Source organism: Hyaena hyaena, unplaced genomic scaffold, assembly GCF_003009895.1.
Source record: "Hyaena hyaena isolate Hyena2069 unplaced genomic scaffold, ASM300989v1 scaffold_414, whole genome shotgun sequence".
NCBI lineage: Eukaryota > Metazoa > Chordata > Mammalia > Carnivora > Hyaenidae > Hyaena > Hyaena hyaena.
In genome coordinates this window covers 515,433-532,550 of record NW_024081044.1, presented here as the reverse complement: position 1 = coordinate 532,550, position 17,118 = coordinate 515,433, and the positions used below count along the sequence as shown (strand labels likewise).

At 62.3% G+C, this 17,118-nt stretch overlaps 1 protein-coding gene across 2 annotated transcripts in view; it reads right to left on the bottom strand.

Annotated features, from left to right (window-relative positions):
- ADGRL1 (adhesion G protein-coupled receptor L1) overlaps positions 1-17,118 on the bottom strand; it is a 40,969-nt gene that overhangs the window by 6,596 nt on the left and 17,255 nt on the right. For both annotated transcript variants that reach the window (XM_039252322.1, XM_039252321.1), the window contains exons 3-13: positions 15,897-16,110; positions 12,473-12,582; positions 4,451-5,251; positions 3,374-3,688; positions 2,628-2,731; positions 2,134-2,319; positions 1,789-1,827; positions 1,431-1,614; positions 1,154-1,276; positions 539-753; positions 97-267 (exon numbers count right to left, since the gene is read on the bottom strand). In XM_039252322.1, the coding sequence (XP_039108253.1) occupies positions 97-267; positions 539-753; positions 1,154-1,276; positions 1,431-1,614; positions 1,789-1,827; positions 2,134-2,319; positions 2,628-2,731; positions 3,374-3,688; positions 4,451-5,251; positions 12,473-12,582; positions 15,897-16,110 (2,462 nt within the window). The remainder of the gene's footprint in view (positions 1-96; positions 268-538; positions 754-1,153; positions 1,277-1,430; positions 1,615-1,788; positions 1,828-2,133; positions 2,320-2,627; positions 2,732-3,373; positions 3,689-4,450; positions 5,252-12,472; positions 12,583-15,896; positions 16,111-17,118) is intronic.

The window sequence follows — 17,118 nt, the reverse complement described above, 5'->3', positions numbered from 1 at the left end:
GGTGTCCCTGCACTGCCCGTGCAGCGTGCTACGATGCCAGGCAGAGCTGGGCCAGCAGCGGGCCTGCCCGGAGGGGCGCAGCGCCGGCCAGCTTACGATCTCGTGGTGAGCCATCAGCACGGCAAAGTTGGTGAGGTGGCTGCAGGCACACGTGGTATGGGTCTTGTTGGACTCCACCAGGCGGCAGCCCTGGGTTGACCAGTAGCCCAGCATGGAACGCTCCGAATAGTTCCAGAAGGAGCAGTTAGCATTGAAGTGGTTCTTGGCCTGTTGTGTGGTGGTGGCCGGGCAGTCAGGTCCAGGGAATCCCATTCCAGCCCCCACCCAGCTACCAGGATAGTGACAAGCATGAGAAAAGTACCCGGGGGCTCCAGGTGTGGGGTCTCTGGGGACAAATGGCCCATGCTGTTGAGGTGGAGGTTGGGGGACTGGTGTCCCAGTAAGGGACCGTAACTTGTTCTTGAGGTGGGTAAACATGCACCCTGGGAACACAGAAGGTGGGAGGGCCCCCACAGAGGGAGGGGACGCCTCAGCTCACCTCCAGGTGGGCCACGGTGAAGATGACCGGGTCCATGAGAAAGACGCGGCTGGACTCCTTGTTGATTGATGCCGCGATGACCTGTGAATTCACCACGAGGGAGGCGCCGCCCGGGCCGCCCGAACCTGCTTCACCCGCCAGCTTGACCGTGGCGTTCTCGGTGGACAGGAAGAGGCCCAGGTTGTTGTAGAGGATGAAGACGACTTTGACCACACCTGGGGAGGACAGGCATGGCAGGGTGAGCCATCAGTCCTCGGCCAGGCGGTGGCCCAGGTGAGGGGGGCCTGGGGAGCCCTTCTGTGCACCGTCACTCAGCTGTAAACACTCCAACCGAGGGCCTCCCCGCCACCTCCTGGTCTCTATGGGACAGACCTCCCTGAGCTGTGAGAGTAGCCTGCTCTTACTGTGGAGGGCACCCCGCAAAGTTCCTACGCTGTGCAGCTTTGGGGGACCCCATGAATCCCCTGAAATGTCATGCTAGCTTGAGTGTAGAACAATCTTGTGTGTTGTTGTGGGTCCCACCCTTTTCTCAGATTCTTCAAAACCAATAAAACTTCCGAACTGATGCTGCTGGTGAGCGAGGCAGGGACGGCAGCCCAGGGCTCTGGCACTGACCATTGCGGCTGTTCTGCTTGATGGTATTGGCGGACAGCTGGATGGAGTTCTCGCTTGGGTACTCCTGGGGGAACACCAGCTCCTGCACTTGGCCCTCAGTGTTGAGGACTGTCACCTCCAGGACTGTGGGCACAGGAGATGGAACACAGATGGTGTTGCAGTCTATCCCCAGGCCAAAGGCCCAAGGCCAGGGCATCCCCCATGGTCTCCGGGCTGGCAGGTCTCACAGTTCAAGATCTGCACCCGAACTTGCCCTGGGCATGACCGCAGCACTCACCCACATTCTGCTTGGCAGCCAGGAAGCGGGCGGGCTCCCTGACGTTGTCGGCCAGCAGGAAGGCACCCTCCTCCAGGACGTCCAGGAGCATGGTGGCCGTGTGCACCTGCTCCGTAGCATTCATGTCCTTCCAGGATTCCAGGGCCTCTGGCCTCAGCAGGTTGTCCACGGTCTCCACCACGGCCTACACGGGCGAGGGGGCGGCACTGTGACTGCCCCCACGGCCTCCAGCTCCTTGGGCTGCGCTCTGCATCCCCTTCTCTCAGCCTCATCCCTGCCGCTGCCTGGGGCATGCCCAGAAGCCACGAGGGCTGCCTCACCAGCTCTCCCGTCCCCGCTGCTCCCCTCTGGGCCTCACCTTGATGTAGTCTTTGCAGGTTCTCTCCCGCTTGTGCATCTGGGAAGAGAGGGAGGTGCCATCATTGCCCTCACCCCCACGCTCGCACTTCTGGGCCCCGGAGAGGTTGCTTTTCTGCAGCTGCTACCACCCCAGGACTGGGCCATGAGCAAGACCTATTGCTAAGAGACCCCCCCCCCCCCCGCAACCCCCAGGGCCATCCAGGGCAACTCGGGAGGAAGACCCAATATGCCTAGGATGGGTCCTCTCTAACCACCATGGGTGACAGTCCAGCTTGGAGGTCCCAAGCTGCCTCTTGAACCCCTAGGGCACCCCCCCCTTGCTGGCCCTACTGCCACCCCCCACCTTGTTGTAGTTCTTGCCAGCTGACTCGCGTTCGATGGGCCGCAAGGCCTGCAGCTGGGCATCCAGGATATCCAGCAGCTGCTCCATCAGCTTCACGGAGGAGGACACGTCACCCGCGTAGATGGAGCCTCGGGTGTGACGGGCCAGCTCGCTGGCGATATTGGCTGCATTCTCCCCGCTCTTGATCTGTGTGCGGTGGGAATAGGGGCCCCCGGCTACCTCAGAGGCCATCTTGCTTCCCACACGTTCCCTTTTAACACACCCAGCCTGCTTGGCCCCTCTCCTCCCTTCTCTGTGGCCCCTTCTCCCTCCCCGTCCATCTCTGTTCCCTCTGCAGGCCAGGGAGGGCCCCCCCCCAACAGTCCTGGCTCCCAGACCTGCCAGCCTCTTTGTCTCTCCAATTGCTCTATTGCCCCCAGTGTGCCTTGTGCCTGGCCACCCAGGGCCCAGTGTGCAAGCAAATGTGCCAGTCTGGGAGGGGCAGCTGCTGGTACCTTCTGGGCCACCTGGTTGACCCAGGGGGAGGTGCAGTTGCTGAGGTCAGGGCCCCGGGGGTTCCAGAGCCCCAGGGCTGGTAGACACTGGAAGGAGGCAATTCCTGCAGGGACAGACAGGAACAGAGAAGGGAGCCACAGGGAAGGCAAGGAGGAGGGGCCACAACAGGGAAAAGATAACAGAGAGGAGGACAAGTAGGTGAAGGAAACACAGAAGACCAGACACGAAGAGGGTGCGACAGTCAAGAGACATCACTCTGAGGTGACAGAAGCCACCCCTCATGGCTCCTCTTCCTTCCATCTTTGCTTACTGGAAATGGAACTTTCTAGCAAAGCCCATCTTGGACACCCTCCCTTTCCCTGAAGCCTCTTCAGACCCTCAGAGCACGTGGTCCTGCCACCGCCCCCCACCCCCCCGCCCCCAGCTGCTCTCTGTACTGCTGCTACTGGCTGCTCCGGGGCCCAGGCCCCCTCCTGTGGGCTCCCTTCATGCTCTGCCCAGCACTGCCAGAGGGGACCGGGTAGGGGGGCTCCCTGAGCTGCTCCTGTGTCCTGAGAGCACAGCTGCAGAGGTCAGGTATGACCCCCACCCTCAAAAAGGGCACGCTTGGGCATGGGATATTAACAAGGGACTTAGCGCCTGGGCAGAATATCTGGGCAGATATTCCTGATCCCTTCCCCAGCCAGACCAGGCTTGGCCACTCCCCAAGCCAGTCCAGTGAAGTGACTGCAGCCTCTGTACTCACCTCGGGTCCCCTTGGGGCAGGGCCTCTCAACCAGCATGCCCTGCTGGGTGGCTGGCCACTGGACCCGCCGCACCTCTCTGGGTTCACAGAAGAGCTCTGGAGACACGTGCAGGTTGGGGGCTGGGGGTCGCCGGGTGCTGGGGGCCGGGGCTGTGACTGGAGGCAGGTCAGGTCCCAGCTGGTTGATGGCACCCACAGGGTGTGTGGTGAGGGGCACTCGGCGGAGTGGGGTGGTGGCTGCAGGTGAGGCTGTGCTGGTGAGGGGTGTGGGTCGGGCTGTGGTGGTCGTGCTGACAGGTGGGGAAGTGGCTGGGCCTGGAAGGGAAGAGGGTATCCAAGACAGAGTCACCCCCATGCTCCAGGCCCTGCTGTGGTGTGGGTCCCTGGCATTCTAGCATCTTCCCTAAAGCGGGAGGACATCCTGATCTCCACTGGGTCTGGGAGAGTTCTTCTGGCCTCTCTCTGCCCCCAAGACCACCCGAAAGCATCAAAGGGCAATAAGAATTCACTTGAGTGTACCCTGAGCTGGGAGAGAGCAACCCCAGAGCGCAGGCCAGGAAGAGGCTGTCAGAACACAGCCACCTTGTGTCCGCATTCCGCTCTCACTCCAGTCCCTGGGACCTGGCTGCGTCCCTGTGGAGGCCTCTGATCCCCATTTTGCCAATGAGGCTGGATTAGATCGGCCTCCCTAGAGCCGGCGGAGGTCAGCTGATAGAGAAGATGAGACTGCACAGGGACCCCCAACTCCTACGGGTACTGGCAGCTTTACCGACACCCGGCTTCCACCCAAGATTTTGGTTGGTAAGGGTTCCAGGGCTAAAAGTGCACAGGCCCCTCGGACAGGCAGGGCCCTGGGTACAGATGCTGCGAGAAGTAAACAAGCCCCCCGCCCCCATGCTTCCGTTTCTTCATCTTCTGGAAAAAGGCAGGAACGACCCCGGCTGCATAAAGTGACAACGGACCGAGAGGCATAGACCAGCGTCTATCCTGTGCTACCTGACTGACCTCCCAGCTCTCAGCACTCGGTACCCGGCCCCACACAACCAAGGAGGCAGAGCCAAGGGCAGCCACGCCTACCGGCACTGGGGTCTGGCGGCCCGAACTCCAGGCTGTAGCGCACCACAAAGTAGTTGTTCCAGACGTAGAGCTGGTTGTCGCGAGGGTTGTAGTCCACGGAGGACACGAACTGGTAGGGGTTGGGGAAGGCTAGGCTCACGGGCTCCTCACGGTTGGCATTGGTGTTGAAGGCATAGTCCACGCGGTTGCCGGCCGCCTCGCTGTCGTCGTCCACGTACACGGAGCGCAGCACGTACAGAACTCCGCATACCATGAAGGCATTGGACGCTGAGCGCTTGTCGTAGCCGGTCTCCCATGTGCCCTCAAAGCGCAGCGTGTAGGGGTTGAGCTGGCTCACCACCAGGCGCCCGTTGTTGCCCTCGGTGGCGTAGATGACCCACAGCCCGTTCTCGTCCACGGCCAGGTCGATGTCGGTCTTGCCCCCCCAGCGGTAGGGTGAGGTGTCGTGGTAGTTGGCCGTGTTGATGACCGTCTCCCCGCTCTTGATGCGTGTGCGCAGGTCGTACTTGACGATGTTGCGCGTGCGCTCCTTGTTGTAGAAGACGGCGCCGTCGTAGACCACGAAGCCTGTGCCGTCCACGCGGTTGGGCAGGCGGTAGGTGGTGGTGTGACGCGCAGCCACGTAATCCTCCCACGAGGCGTACTCGGTCAGCGTGTCCGTGCGGTAGGGGATCCAGGGCATGACGTAGATACGGTCGCCAGCCTGCAGTGGGTCCTTGCACCAGGCGCCAGACTGGTGTTCTGACTCATGCGTGGAGGTGGGCTCCAACACCTTCTGCAGGGTCCCTGGGCACACGAAGACTGGGCCGGGCGGGTGGGAGGGCAGGGAAGACATGGGGAGAGGAGGAGCGGAGGCGAGGGAGGGGGAGAGAGAGAGGCAAGTTGGTCACGCAGCCTGGGGTAGCCAGGCTGTCCCCTCCTGCTGCTGCAGTCACGGTTGCTTGGTAGGGCTGGTGATGGGAAGGGGGTTTCCGGGCTGGGACCCCTGCCCTGCCCAGCTGCCCCTCTCCCTGGAGAGGTCAACCCTGGAGGCCATTAAGAGCAGGGTTAGTGTGTGGGGTGGTGGTGCCCCTCTCCTTCCCTGGCTGCTAGAGACCCCACAGGCTGGGGATAAAGGGTTTGGCAAGAGCCCTCCCAGACTCTTCCTCATGTGCCTTAAGTGGGGGCAGAAAGATCGCCTCACTGCAGCCACTGGTGGCTTTGAGGTTCCAGGGACTCCATGCCCTGCTCCTTTGCCATTGTCACAGGCCCCTATGGAAGAGCTAGGGGTCGAGGGTCCCATCCTTCACCAACCACACCAGGACAGATTTTTTTTTTTTTTTAATTCTTTCTCCCCTCTCCCTCCAACCCCCGCCCCCCCCCTCGGCAAAAATTGCAAGGTAGAGTGATGTTTTCGTACCCACAGTGGGTGTCAGGAGTGCCCCCCCATTCCAGGGTGGAGGAGGCACCCAAGGTCCCCAATGCAGCCTGTGCCCCACCCCCACACCCAGTACCCACGGAATCAGGAGGTGAGGAAGGGTTTTTGGAAGAGTGCGGCCCCTCCCTGATGGTGCCCAGCCCTGCCCCCAGCCGGCAAGGTCTCTCACGGGGTCTGTTCAGCAGCAGACACTGACACTGGTGCACAGGGGTGCGGGGAGTTGGGGGACATGGGAAGGAGGGGGCTCCCCGGGAGAGTTGGGGAGGGGAAAGGAGAGCTGCGTGGAGGGAAGAGAGACAAGGTTGGGGGGGCCTCGGCGAGGTCCTGGCTCCAAGGCACCACTGGAGCACGCTGGAGACCACCTGGGAAGAAAGGGTTAGTGCTGGCGAGGAGAGAGGGGTGAGCAGAGAATTCACTCCGAGGCCCAGGCCCGACCGAGGGTCCCTCGGGGGGGGGGGGGCAGTCCCAGGTCCAGCTCAGAGGGGGCAAGGGAGGGAACCAGGAGCTAGGATAAAGACCCAGCCCGCCCCAGCCAGGCCCCCCGCCTCCCCTGCCCCGGACCCCGATTTACCTGCGACCATCCCCGGCTCGGGAGGAGGGACCAAGGCACCGCTGATGTCAGAAAGGTGGGGGGCCCCGCCCCACCCCCCCATTCCCTGAAAAGGAGGAAAACCTCAACTGCATCTCGTTGGCCGCCGCTGGCCTGCCCGCCCTTGCCCCGTCACGCCCCGGTGCCACCTACTCCTAAGCCTCCCCTCACCGACCTAGCAGGAGTCTGGACTCGGGAGTGGGGGTGTCCAGACGCCCCTCCCTCCAGGATGGCTGGGCCTCCCTCTCATCTCCCTGCTGGCTGAACCCACACACAGGCCAGGGTGAGGGTTTGCAGTGAATTCTCTGCTCCTGCTTGGCCTGTCACCAAAGCAGCTGGCTCCAGGGGGAACAGGGAGGGCTGGGACCTGGTGTGGGCATGGGGGGCAGCCCCAGTGGCAAGAGGGTCTTGGACAGGCACCACTCCTCACTCCCCCACGGTCCAGCCTCACTTTCTGCCAGGCTTCCGTGGGGGGTGGGGTTGGGGGGATAGCCAGCCCTCCCTTCACAGCATCAGGGACAGCTGGGCCCAGGGGTCCCCGGGCACAAAGCAGCCAGGAGCACACCGTTTTAGGAGGGGGGGGGAGCCTGGGACACAGAAGCGAGCAGGAACCACAGGGGTCCTGGCTCTCGTCCAAGGGCTCCATCATCTCCTGGTCCCCAGCGCCCTGAGGGGTTGGCCGGCACCCTGTGTCCAGCACACCTGGCTTCCACCTTTTCCCTCTGTGCCCAGGTCTCCCCTCTCCCCAGGCCAGGACCCCTGCCGGCTCTGCGGCCCCTGAGCAGATGTGACTGTGTGTGTGAGGGGGCGCTGGGAGGCCTCAGAGCCTGACCTGGTCAGAAGGGCGTGGAGGAGGAAAACGTGGTTAGAGGTTACCCTGGGGAAGGGGGAGAAGATGAGGAAGGGTCTGCCTGGGGCCTCTGACGGCAAGGACCCCTCCCCAGCACCAAGCTCCCAACACCTCCTCTTCCCTCCGCCCTCCCCCCCCCCCCAAGAGAAAAGATCCAGGGCCGCAGGATCCAAACCACCACCGGGCCTGTAAGAAGAGTGTCTGGTGCTGGGTGTGAGAGACTCTGGGAGGGAGAGAGGGGCGGGGCAGCGAGGGGCGGGGCCTGGGCTGACCGCCCAGGCCTCTCTGAAATGGGGGAGGGCAGGGGGAGGGCAGCAGCTCGGAGGGACCCCGCCCCACCTTCTCCAAGGGATGCTCCACAGACCACCGTAATTTCAAGGCAAAAAGCGACCCTGAAAGGATGGCAAGCCCGTGGCCGACCTCAAAGCTATCAATCTCCCCTACAGTTCAGGGGAGCACTGGACCACGTCCAACATCCCACCCGCCCTCAAAGCTCTTCGGCTGCAGGGCCCTCTGCCTTCAAATGCCAGAGAGCTGCACCCCACCATGGAGTTTCCCCCTTCCCCTGCTGAAGGTCAGCCCTGCAAGAAATTACGGTGCTCACGGAAGTCCCCAGACCAGGCCTGTACATCTCCCAACCCGCCCTCTCCCTGGTCCTCTAACCAAAACAGCCCAGAAGAAACCCTGACTGCAGCTTCGCAAGTGTTTCAGAACCAGAGAAAACGTTCCCCCACCCCGCGCTCCCCCCACAGTGAGGCCCGCCCCCACCCCTCCCCCCCCCAATTTGGCAGACTGCCCTCCCAGGGCTGGGGACAGCTTACACCCCTCCCCCAGGGCTGGGCCCCGGGCTGGTCAAGGATGGGGGTTGGGGGTGGGGGAAACTGGTGCTCCGTGCTCCAAAACAGCTCTGGGCCTTGGAAACGCCAAACCAGAAGGAATTTATGCCACCAGGAGCCAGAGAGATAGAAAGAATCTGCTCCCCAAAAGGAAAACAAAGGTGTGTCCCCCCATCCCGCCTCCCCTGAGCCAGACACGTGCTACAAAAGTTGGGGCAGGAGGAGAAGGAGAAAGAGGGCTCACCCTCGCCCGGTGCACTCTGCCCCCAGCTGGGAGCCCGAGCAGGGGGTCCCTCCCTCCCCTCCCGCCCTGGATGCTTACACACTTCTCCTGAAGGAGGCAAAATAAGTATGAGAGAAGGCCAGGTCCCCCCTGCAAGGGCTGGGACGAGGGAGGAGGGACAGGGAGAAACAGAAAGAAAAAGAGGCAGAAAGAGAGAGAGAGAGAGAGACGGAAGGTCCTGCCCGTGCTCAGAGAGGAGCTTCCTCGGGTGTCTGGACGGTGGAGTCGCCCGTGGCGGCACCAGGGCTGGCCCCGCCGGGAGGACCCCCGGGATGGGGGACACCGACTGGACCAAGTTGGGGCGGGGAGAAGAAGGGGCTGAGAGGGAGGGCGGGTCACATAAGTATGGTACAGGTAAGAACAAAGTGTGAGTTAGGGGTTAGCATTGGTAACAGTGCGTTTACCTTTCTGCTCCACTTCTACTTTAAGCATCGGAAGAGAGAGAGAAAACAAATTGAAAAAAAATGTGCAAGAAAAAAAAAGAGAAAAAAAAAGATTAAATTGCTTTCGTTTCTTATCTGGCAACATGCCCCCTTTTCCTTTCTTTCCTCATCCTGGTTCCCCAACCCCGAAACGTAGCATCAGCTCAGCCCCCACCCCCAAGTCCCTTCCTCTGGGGAGGGTGTCAGGGGGAGACAGTCACAGGGAGGGGGAGACACGCGAGGACAGAGACCAAGAGAGACACGGGGTAAGGGGGGTGTACAAACAGGCAGGTGGACAGAGCCCTCAGACAGGTGGGAGCACCCTCAGTGCGCTGGGGGCTGGGGAGGGGGTAGCTCAGCTGGAAGGTAGGCTCTGGGTAGGGGAGCACCAGGGGCGAGGGGGTGGAAGAGCCACACGGATCCCCTCACACCCCACCTGCTGCCCTCCATGAGGACCAGGGGCCCACGGGGAGAGGGGGTTCAGTGCCTCCAGGGGCCTGGGCGCCCCCAGCTGAGAGCATGCTGAGCTCCTTCCCTTTCTGTGCTGGCTGCGCCAGAGTCCGGCTGAGCTCCCCCAAGCCCTCGCGACCCAGAAGAAGCCAACACAGAGAGAGAGGGCGGCAGAGTGGGACACAGAATGACGGAGAGGCACACAGGCGGAGCCCCTGGGCCTCAGAGAGCCGGGCGGGGGAGACAGAGGCAGAGAAGGGAGAGGCTGGGGGTGGGGGGGACATCACAGACAGCAGGTGGGGGCACAGACAAGCTCCCCCGCTCCCCCGGGGCAAGCCTGTGGCTCCGATTGTCTGCCCAGCCCCGCCCCCCCAGGGGCCCGGGAGCCAGGAGCTCCCTGTCTGCTGCCCAGTGGGCGGGCGCACCTAGGGGAGGAAGGGGGCACGGTTAGAATGTGCTCAGCTGCAAGGCAAATCCAGCGTTAGTCGGGCCTGTCTGGATGTGTGTGTGTATGTGTGTGTGCGCGCGTGGAGGGGAGTCCCACACACCCACCGTCCCCTCCCCACGGTGGGCCCCTGCACCCACCCCCGACTCACCCGCACCAGCACTGGGGTCACCCCAGCCCCTGAAGCCCAGGGCAAGATGGCTGCCCAGGCGGCTCCCCTCGGGGACTTCCGGCCAGGGCCTCGCTCTCCTGCTACCTCTCTAGAGGCACAGCAGGGAGTCCTGCAGGGGAGTGATTGGCTTCCTTCCCAGCGCCTCACCCAGAGCCTGGCACACAGGAAGTGCTCAGCAGGACAGGCGCCGCTGTCTTGTTCTCGGGCCTAGCTTCCCTCACCCTGCCAACTCCAGTCCCCCTTCTTCTGGGACCAGGAGCTACACCCCCACACCCCTGGGTTCTGCCTGTCGAGGGCACACACAGCCCCACTGTGTCCCAGACACGTGCACTGGGCATCTGGCCTCCCCCGGGGCTCAGGCTAGCCCTCTCCCCCAGACTGGAGCTGCCCATCCCAGGGGCCATCCCAGTCTCTGTGGGTCGTGCCCCCCGGGCCACCCTTGTGGGGGGCGGTTAGCTTCAGGAGGTCCCTAGGCCTCTTTCCTTCCTACACCCCGTAACTTTTTTCCTGCTTCTTGACCCATGTGGCTTCCACTTGGATCAGGGGATTTTTTTCCTGCCCTTTACCTCACCTGACTCAGGAGGAGTTGTGTTCATTAGTTGTTAGTTCTACTTTTGATTACCAACAGCCATGGTATTAACTGGTAAAAATCACTACGAGGAGTCACAGCAAAAAGCGATGACTACCAAGGACCTGGCGTTTACTAAGTGACTAAGTGCCAGGAGCTAGGCTCGATACTTCCCAGGTAGTCTTTCAAGAGCCCTGTCTGTAGATGGAGAGACTGAGGCTCAGTGACGTGAAACCACACAACAGAGACCACTAAGCAGCTGGCAAAAGCGGGCGCCGTTTCCTGGACACCTGTGGCGTGGGGCGCACGAGGGCCAGCCCATGTTCTCTCTACTGCTGGCTGCGTCCCTGGGAAGGGGCCCCCACCCGCCATCACGGATGAAGATACAGGCTAAGCTGGCTTGGAAGGGCACCCGTACCCTTGCTGAGCACATCCTGAACCAGGCTCGGCTCTGGGCGCTGGGGGGTGAAGTCGAAGCCTCTGCCCTGGGGGAGGTCACGGCAGCACCTGCCACAGGGAGCCAGCTCTGTGGCCAGCCTCGGGCCAGGCGCTTCGCGCGCGCGGTCTCCTGGACTCTCGCCTCCTTTTGCAGCAGCTCAGAGAGGTTAAGTCATTTGCTCAAGTTTCAGAGTCGTAAAACCCAAGAACCAGGCCGAGCCTCAAAACCAGCGTGATCTCCCTGCTGCGCAGGGCTCCCAGCCTCCCGCCTTCCTTCCCCGCCGCCCCAGCCACGGGGGGGGGGGGGGGGGGGGCAGTGTCCCCAGTGCTGTGGGGAGGCTTCCAAGATCAGACAGGCGTCCCCCTCAGGTGGCGGCTGGAGGCCTCCATTGCTGAAAGGAAAGGGTGAGGAGTAAAAGAAGGTTATGGAAGCACCGAGGCGATCCGGTTTCCCCCAGCACGTACGTCATCACCTGCGAGGAGAAATCAAAGATCGAGGGGGGACGGCTGGGGTGGGAGGGCAGAGGCGGGGGAGTCACCGGGCCTCCTGCTCCCCTGCCCCTGCCCCCCACTCTCACTCTGGTGGCCCTGCCTCCTCCCCCATCTGCCCAGAGGCCCTACCTCCAGGTTGGCTACATGAAGCTGGCAGGGAGAGGAGGGGGATGGATGATGGGGAGAAGGGAAGGGAGAGCGAGGGCAGGAGAGAAGGGCCATGTTAAGAGCTGAGTGCCGAGGAGGAGAGACCCTGTCTTTGTTTGCTCCCTTCGGCCAGATGCAAGAAAGCCAGGCCCCTGGCTCCCCAGATCACCCTCCTCAGGCTTCCTGGGGGCCTCCCTATTCCAACATGGCAGCACTTCCCTTGCAGACCGGAAGCGCTACCGTGGTAATGGGCAAACTAATCAAGAGATAGGTATCTGAGGAAGATGCCCCTGGTCCTTCAAACCAGGTCTGCCGCCAGGCCTCAGGTGGTGGTCCGCCTCTCTGGGGGTCTGGAGTCTGGCTTCCAGGGCTGGGAAGGGGCAGGACTAGGGGCATGTGAGAGGTGAGGGCGCAAGGAAGAGAGGGAGTTGAGAGAGGAAGCGCAGGGCGTGAGGGGGAAGAGCGGGCATGTAAGGGGAGGTCGGGAAGGGAAGGCACGTGAGAGGAGGAAGGAGGCAGAGAGGCCGGAGGGCAGCAGGGGCCCAGGGAAAAGCAGATGGGTGAGTGCACCGACCAGGGTCCTGGCCTCGAAGCGTGCAAATGAGCGAGGGTAACGTGAAGGAGCAGGGCTAGCGGGTGGAGCCACAAGAGTTGGCGAAGGCACCCTGGCGATGGGGACGAAGCTGGAGGGGCTGGGGGTGGGGCAGGCACTGCAAGCGGACAGTGGGGCCAGGGGAACAAAACGTGTGAGGGAGGGAGCAGGCCTGGCTGTCCCCCACGTGGCTGGTCCCGACTTGGCCGTGTGTGTACGTGTGTCTGTGTGTGTGTGAGTGCGTAAGTCAAGGTGTCTCCTCCTCGCTTGCTTCTGGGAGGGGGAAGGGCCCGTGTCCGCGCGAGGAACAAGATGACTCACTGTAGGGGACACAGTCGTACTGCACCTCCAGGTACTTGTAAGTTCCAGGGCAGGGGTCGGGAAAGGCGTCCGAGCCGGCAACCACCACGCACTGGGTACGGTTGTTACACCTGAGGGAAGAGACAGGGAGCTGGGAAAACACAGGCCTGGAACCCGGGCGGGGGGGGGGGGGGGGCATCTAGGGCCAGGAGAGCATCGAGCACCCCCAAACCGAGAAGGAACTGTGGCGACCGGGGCCAGCGGCCTCGTGTGGGTATCACGTCCTGCTTCCTGCCCGCACTCTTCCCCACCACACAGGGTTCTTCTGCTCTCAGCCTCCGGGCTGGGCCAGAGCTGCGCCCCGTGAACCGCCTCCCCTGCTGCCCTTCACCACCTGCACCCCATCGGGGCGTCACTCCTGCCATCCCGTCCTGGGCGTCTTTCCTGAACTGACCGTACGACGTGAGGCCACACGTACGAGTACAAGGTGGGGTCTCTGCAGACTTGCTGCTAACAAGATGCCCGCAGGGCCCGTGTCCACCTGAGGCCACGCCTCAGACGTGTACGCGTCTCACCCTTTGGGCAGCGCTGCCGTGACCATCCGCAGTGGGACACAGGCAGGCCCCTCGCCTCACGCGGAAGCCATTCTCAGTGCCCCAAGGGTCCCCACCAATGGCCAGGAGCCTGGCCAGCACGTAGACGGACTACCTAACCACACGCTGACGCTTCTCCTCTGCTGTGTCTCCAGCCAAGGTCTCTGTCCCTGCAGCCGTCCAGGGCTCGGCATTAACTGACGAGGATCTGCTCGACCCCACCCACCGCATCCCCTTGTTTAAAACACAGAGCACCGGGGCGCCTGGGGGGCTCAGTCCGTTGAGCATCTGACTTCAGGTCATGATCTCACAGTTCGTGAGTTCGAGCCCCACATGGGGCTCTGTGCTGACAAGCCCAGAGCCTGTTCAGACTGTTTTCCTCTCTCTCTACCCCTCCCCAGTGTGTGCTCTCTCTGTCTCTCAAAAATAAACAAACATTAAAAAAAATTTTTTAAACACAGAGCATTGGCCTCAGAAGGATCAGGAGAGAGTTACCCAGGACCCAGCGACTGCATCCCCAGCTACGCGCCCCCAAGACCCGGGAGCAGGTGCTCAAACAACTAGTCGTACGCGGATGTTCCCGGCAGCACCACCGACGCAAGAGCCAAGATGTGGGAACAGCCGAATGTCCGCTGACGGATGAGGGTACGAGCGGAAGCAGCCCATCCACACGGTGGGATATGACTCGGCCACAGAAACAGAAAGACTGCTTCATGTGCTACAGCGTGGACGGACCCTGGAAACGTCAAACTGAGCAAGAGAAGTCAGACACCAGAGGCCGTTTTTCACGGTTCTATTCCTGTGAACTGTCCGGAGCAGGCAAATCGCCAGGGGCTGAGAGAGGGGATGGTGGCGGGGGGCCAGTGGTGGTGGGGCAGTGACTGGATGGGGTTGCCCTTCGGGGCAGCGCCGGGGGGGGGGGATGAAAACATTGTGCAGCTAGATAGAGGTGGTGGTCGCACAGCGTGGCGCACGTGTTAAGTAGCACTGAGTTGCTCACTTTAAAATGATGAATGGTGGGACATGTGAATCTCACCTCGCTGTCCAGAAGGGAAAGGGGCAGGGGGCTGCAGGTCCTAGCCTCTCCCCTGCAGCTGGACGTGCCCAGGAGGTGGGAATGGGCCCCAGTGGCCTTCAAAAGGGCTGGGTGCACAGGGGCACCGAGACGCTGGGAGGGGAGTGCTGACGGCCCTCTGGCCTCCGACCTCGCTCAGGCCACCGTACTGGTGCTGTGAGAGCAGCAGAGTGCGCCCTAACCAACACGAAGAGCCTCCAGATTTCACGTGGGCAGAGCAACGGCCTCTCGCTCTCCAGGCCCCAGTAACCACACCGCTCGGCATCCCGCCATTTGGGAGAACCCCCAAACACTGGAACCGGGCCGGGGGGACCATGGAGAGCACCGCGGACCCCGAGGCCAGCGCTGAATGAATGGGGCACAGCCTACGCCAAGGTGGGAAGCTGGGTGAGGGCTGCTCGTGCAGGGGTGTGAGAGAGGGAAGGGGGAGGGAGTGTGTGCTGGAGGGAGAAACGATGGGATGGAGGGAATGAGGTGGCCACCTGACCACGCCCGTCCCTGCCCAAAACTCTCTGGAGGCTCTCGGTGACCCTGACCCATGACTTATTCTAGAATCCTCTCCCAACATTCAAGCAGCCGCACAGCCGGTCCCAGCCCTCCTCCCCTTCTTCGGTTCTGCGCTCTGCATCCTGCAGTGAACGCTGTGCTCTCTCAGGCATTTAGCAAAACCTCAGGGGTGCCTCTGTATCCGGCCAGGGACGGCGGTGACGGACGCAACGCCCTGTCCCCATGGGGCGGATGGCCGGTGAGAGAAGACAACAGGAACACGATACAGAGGGGAAATATTCTGTTCTATGGAACTGTGGGTAGAGGTCAGGGCGAGAAGATAAAGCAGGGAAGGGACTGGGAAGTGGGGTGGGGGCTGTGATTTTAGAGCAGGTGGTCCGCAAGGCGCCACTGAGAGGAGAGTTAGGTGAGAAAACCCATGGAGAAGAGATGGGAGGAGCCATGCAGCTGTGAGGGAACAGCATTCCAGGCAGGGGGAACAGCCAGTGCAAAGACCCAGAGGAGGCGGACGACGCCTGATGGAGCAGGCAGGGTGACTAGAGCCGAGTGAGTGAGGAGAAGGTGAGGGCCGGGGGTGGGAGTGGGGGGGGGCGGGGGACAAGGCACAGCGCGCAGGGCCTTGGGGCCTCAGGGAGGACAGGCTTTTGCTCTGAGCCAGGCGGGTGGGTGCCCTCTGGCTGCTGGGGGGTGGGATGGACGGGACAGACTGTCGCGGGCGAGGCGGGGCAGCCCCAGGGGGAGCCGGCCGTGGCGGCAGCGGCTGAGGCCGAGTATGATGTGAAGCAAGAGCCGACCAGCCCTCGGTGGACTTGCAGCAGGTGTGAGAAAGGCGTTTGCAGCTCTGCACACGCAGTGCCTCGGCCTGGCATGGCCCTTGCACTCACACCCAGCCTTGCACGCTCAAGCACTCATTTCCTCTTGCACCCACGTGCCCTTTTGTCATGTGTGTTCAGACTCCACCTCTTCGGGGAAGCCCAAGGGGCCTGTGGGTCCTGCGACACTTCACCCTGTCCTGCTATTGCTCTTACACCACAGGACCTCCACTTCCTCCCCCGCCGGGCTCGGAACGGGCTTCCGGAGGCTGGGAAGACGGGCCGAGTCCGACCGGCTGTTTGCGCAGCACCGGGCACTGAGCAGGTGCTCAGGAGACATGAGTGGAATGCGCGGAAGGAAGACTGAAGCCGTGGGCCAGGCGCATGGACGGGGTGGGGGGGCGTTTGTCCAGGGACCGCCCCCACCTCTCCCTCCCAGGAGCCCCGGGCCCCCTCACCTCTGTGACATGATCTTGAAGGCGTCGGGCAGGTAGCACTGCACGTTCTCCATCTGGAAGGGGTCAGCGTCGCAGATCTTGTCATCTGTGCGCCCGTAGTTGGCGTTCTCCACCATGATGACGTCGCTGCCCGGGCACCGCAGCTCGATGGGGTAGCCTTCGCACGCCAGCTCCCGGCGCATCAGCCCGAATGGGAGCCCGGCCCGGCTCAGGCCTGCAGGGAGGGGAGACCCTGCTGAGGTCGCACCTCCCACCCGGGCGGGATCTAGGACGTGGGCTCCAGGAACCTCAGTTCTTTCCTCCACAAAATGGGCCTCTGAGCATGCCCGCCCGCCCGTAGGAAGGCCTCTGCCCTAAGCTCCTAGAGGAGCCTTCGAGCACATGGGCGTGTCCCGCCCCAGGAGCGTCTGGCCTTGGGCCAGGTGGGACGGTCTGCCCCAACCATTTCAGGTTGAGCTGAGTCCTCCCGTCCTAATCCCGCGTCCCTCAGAATGTGACCAAACTTGACACAGAGGTGATCAAGTTAAAATGAGCCCGCTGAGGTAGGCCCTGCTCCAGTATGACCGGGGTCCTTATGAAAAGGGGAAATTTGGACCCAGAGACACGCACGGAGGGAGGGCAGTGTGGAGACACGGAGAAGACGGGCCACCGTGAGCCCAGGAGAGAACAGCTCCTTCCCTTGCGGCCCTTGGAAGGAGCCAACCCTGCTGACAACTTGATCTTGAACTTGGAGTCTATAGAAACCGTCAGACAATGAAATTCTGCTGTTTTAAGCCACCTGGTCTGTGATGCTTTGTTAGGGCAGGCCTAGCAGATGAGCACACTCACAGTGTGATGCGGGGAGGGTATCTGTGGACTCCGGAAGGGCTGGGGACTGAGGCCAGCCCTGTGGGCGGTCCCCCACGTCTACATGCCTGAGCCCCAGTAATGGCCCTGGACAGCGAGGCTCGCGGGCGTGTTGCCAGGTCGGCCCTCGCATGTTGTCTCACAGCACGTGTGACCACGGCGTAGGGAGGGGACAGGCCAGGAGCCCGCCGCTCAGAGCCTTCCCGGATGCTGCCCCACGCACTGATTCTCCTGGCTGATTTTCTCTGTATCCCTTTGCCGTAAGAAGCTGTAACCATGAGCACAACGGCGTTCTAGAACGCTCCTAGTGAATCATCACGTGTGAGGGTGGTCTAAGGCACTCACAAACTTGCAGTGGGGAGTCGGAAGTAAGGGA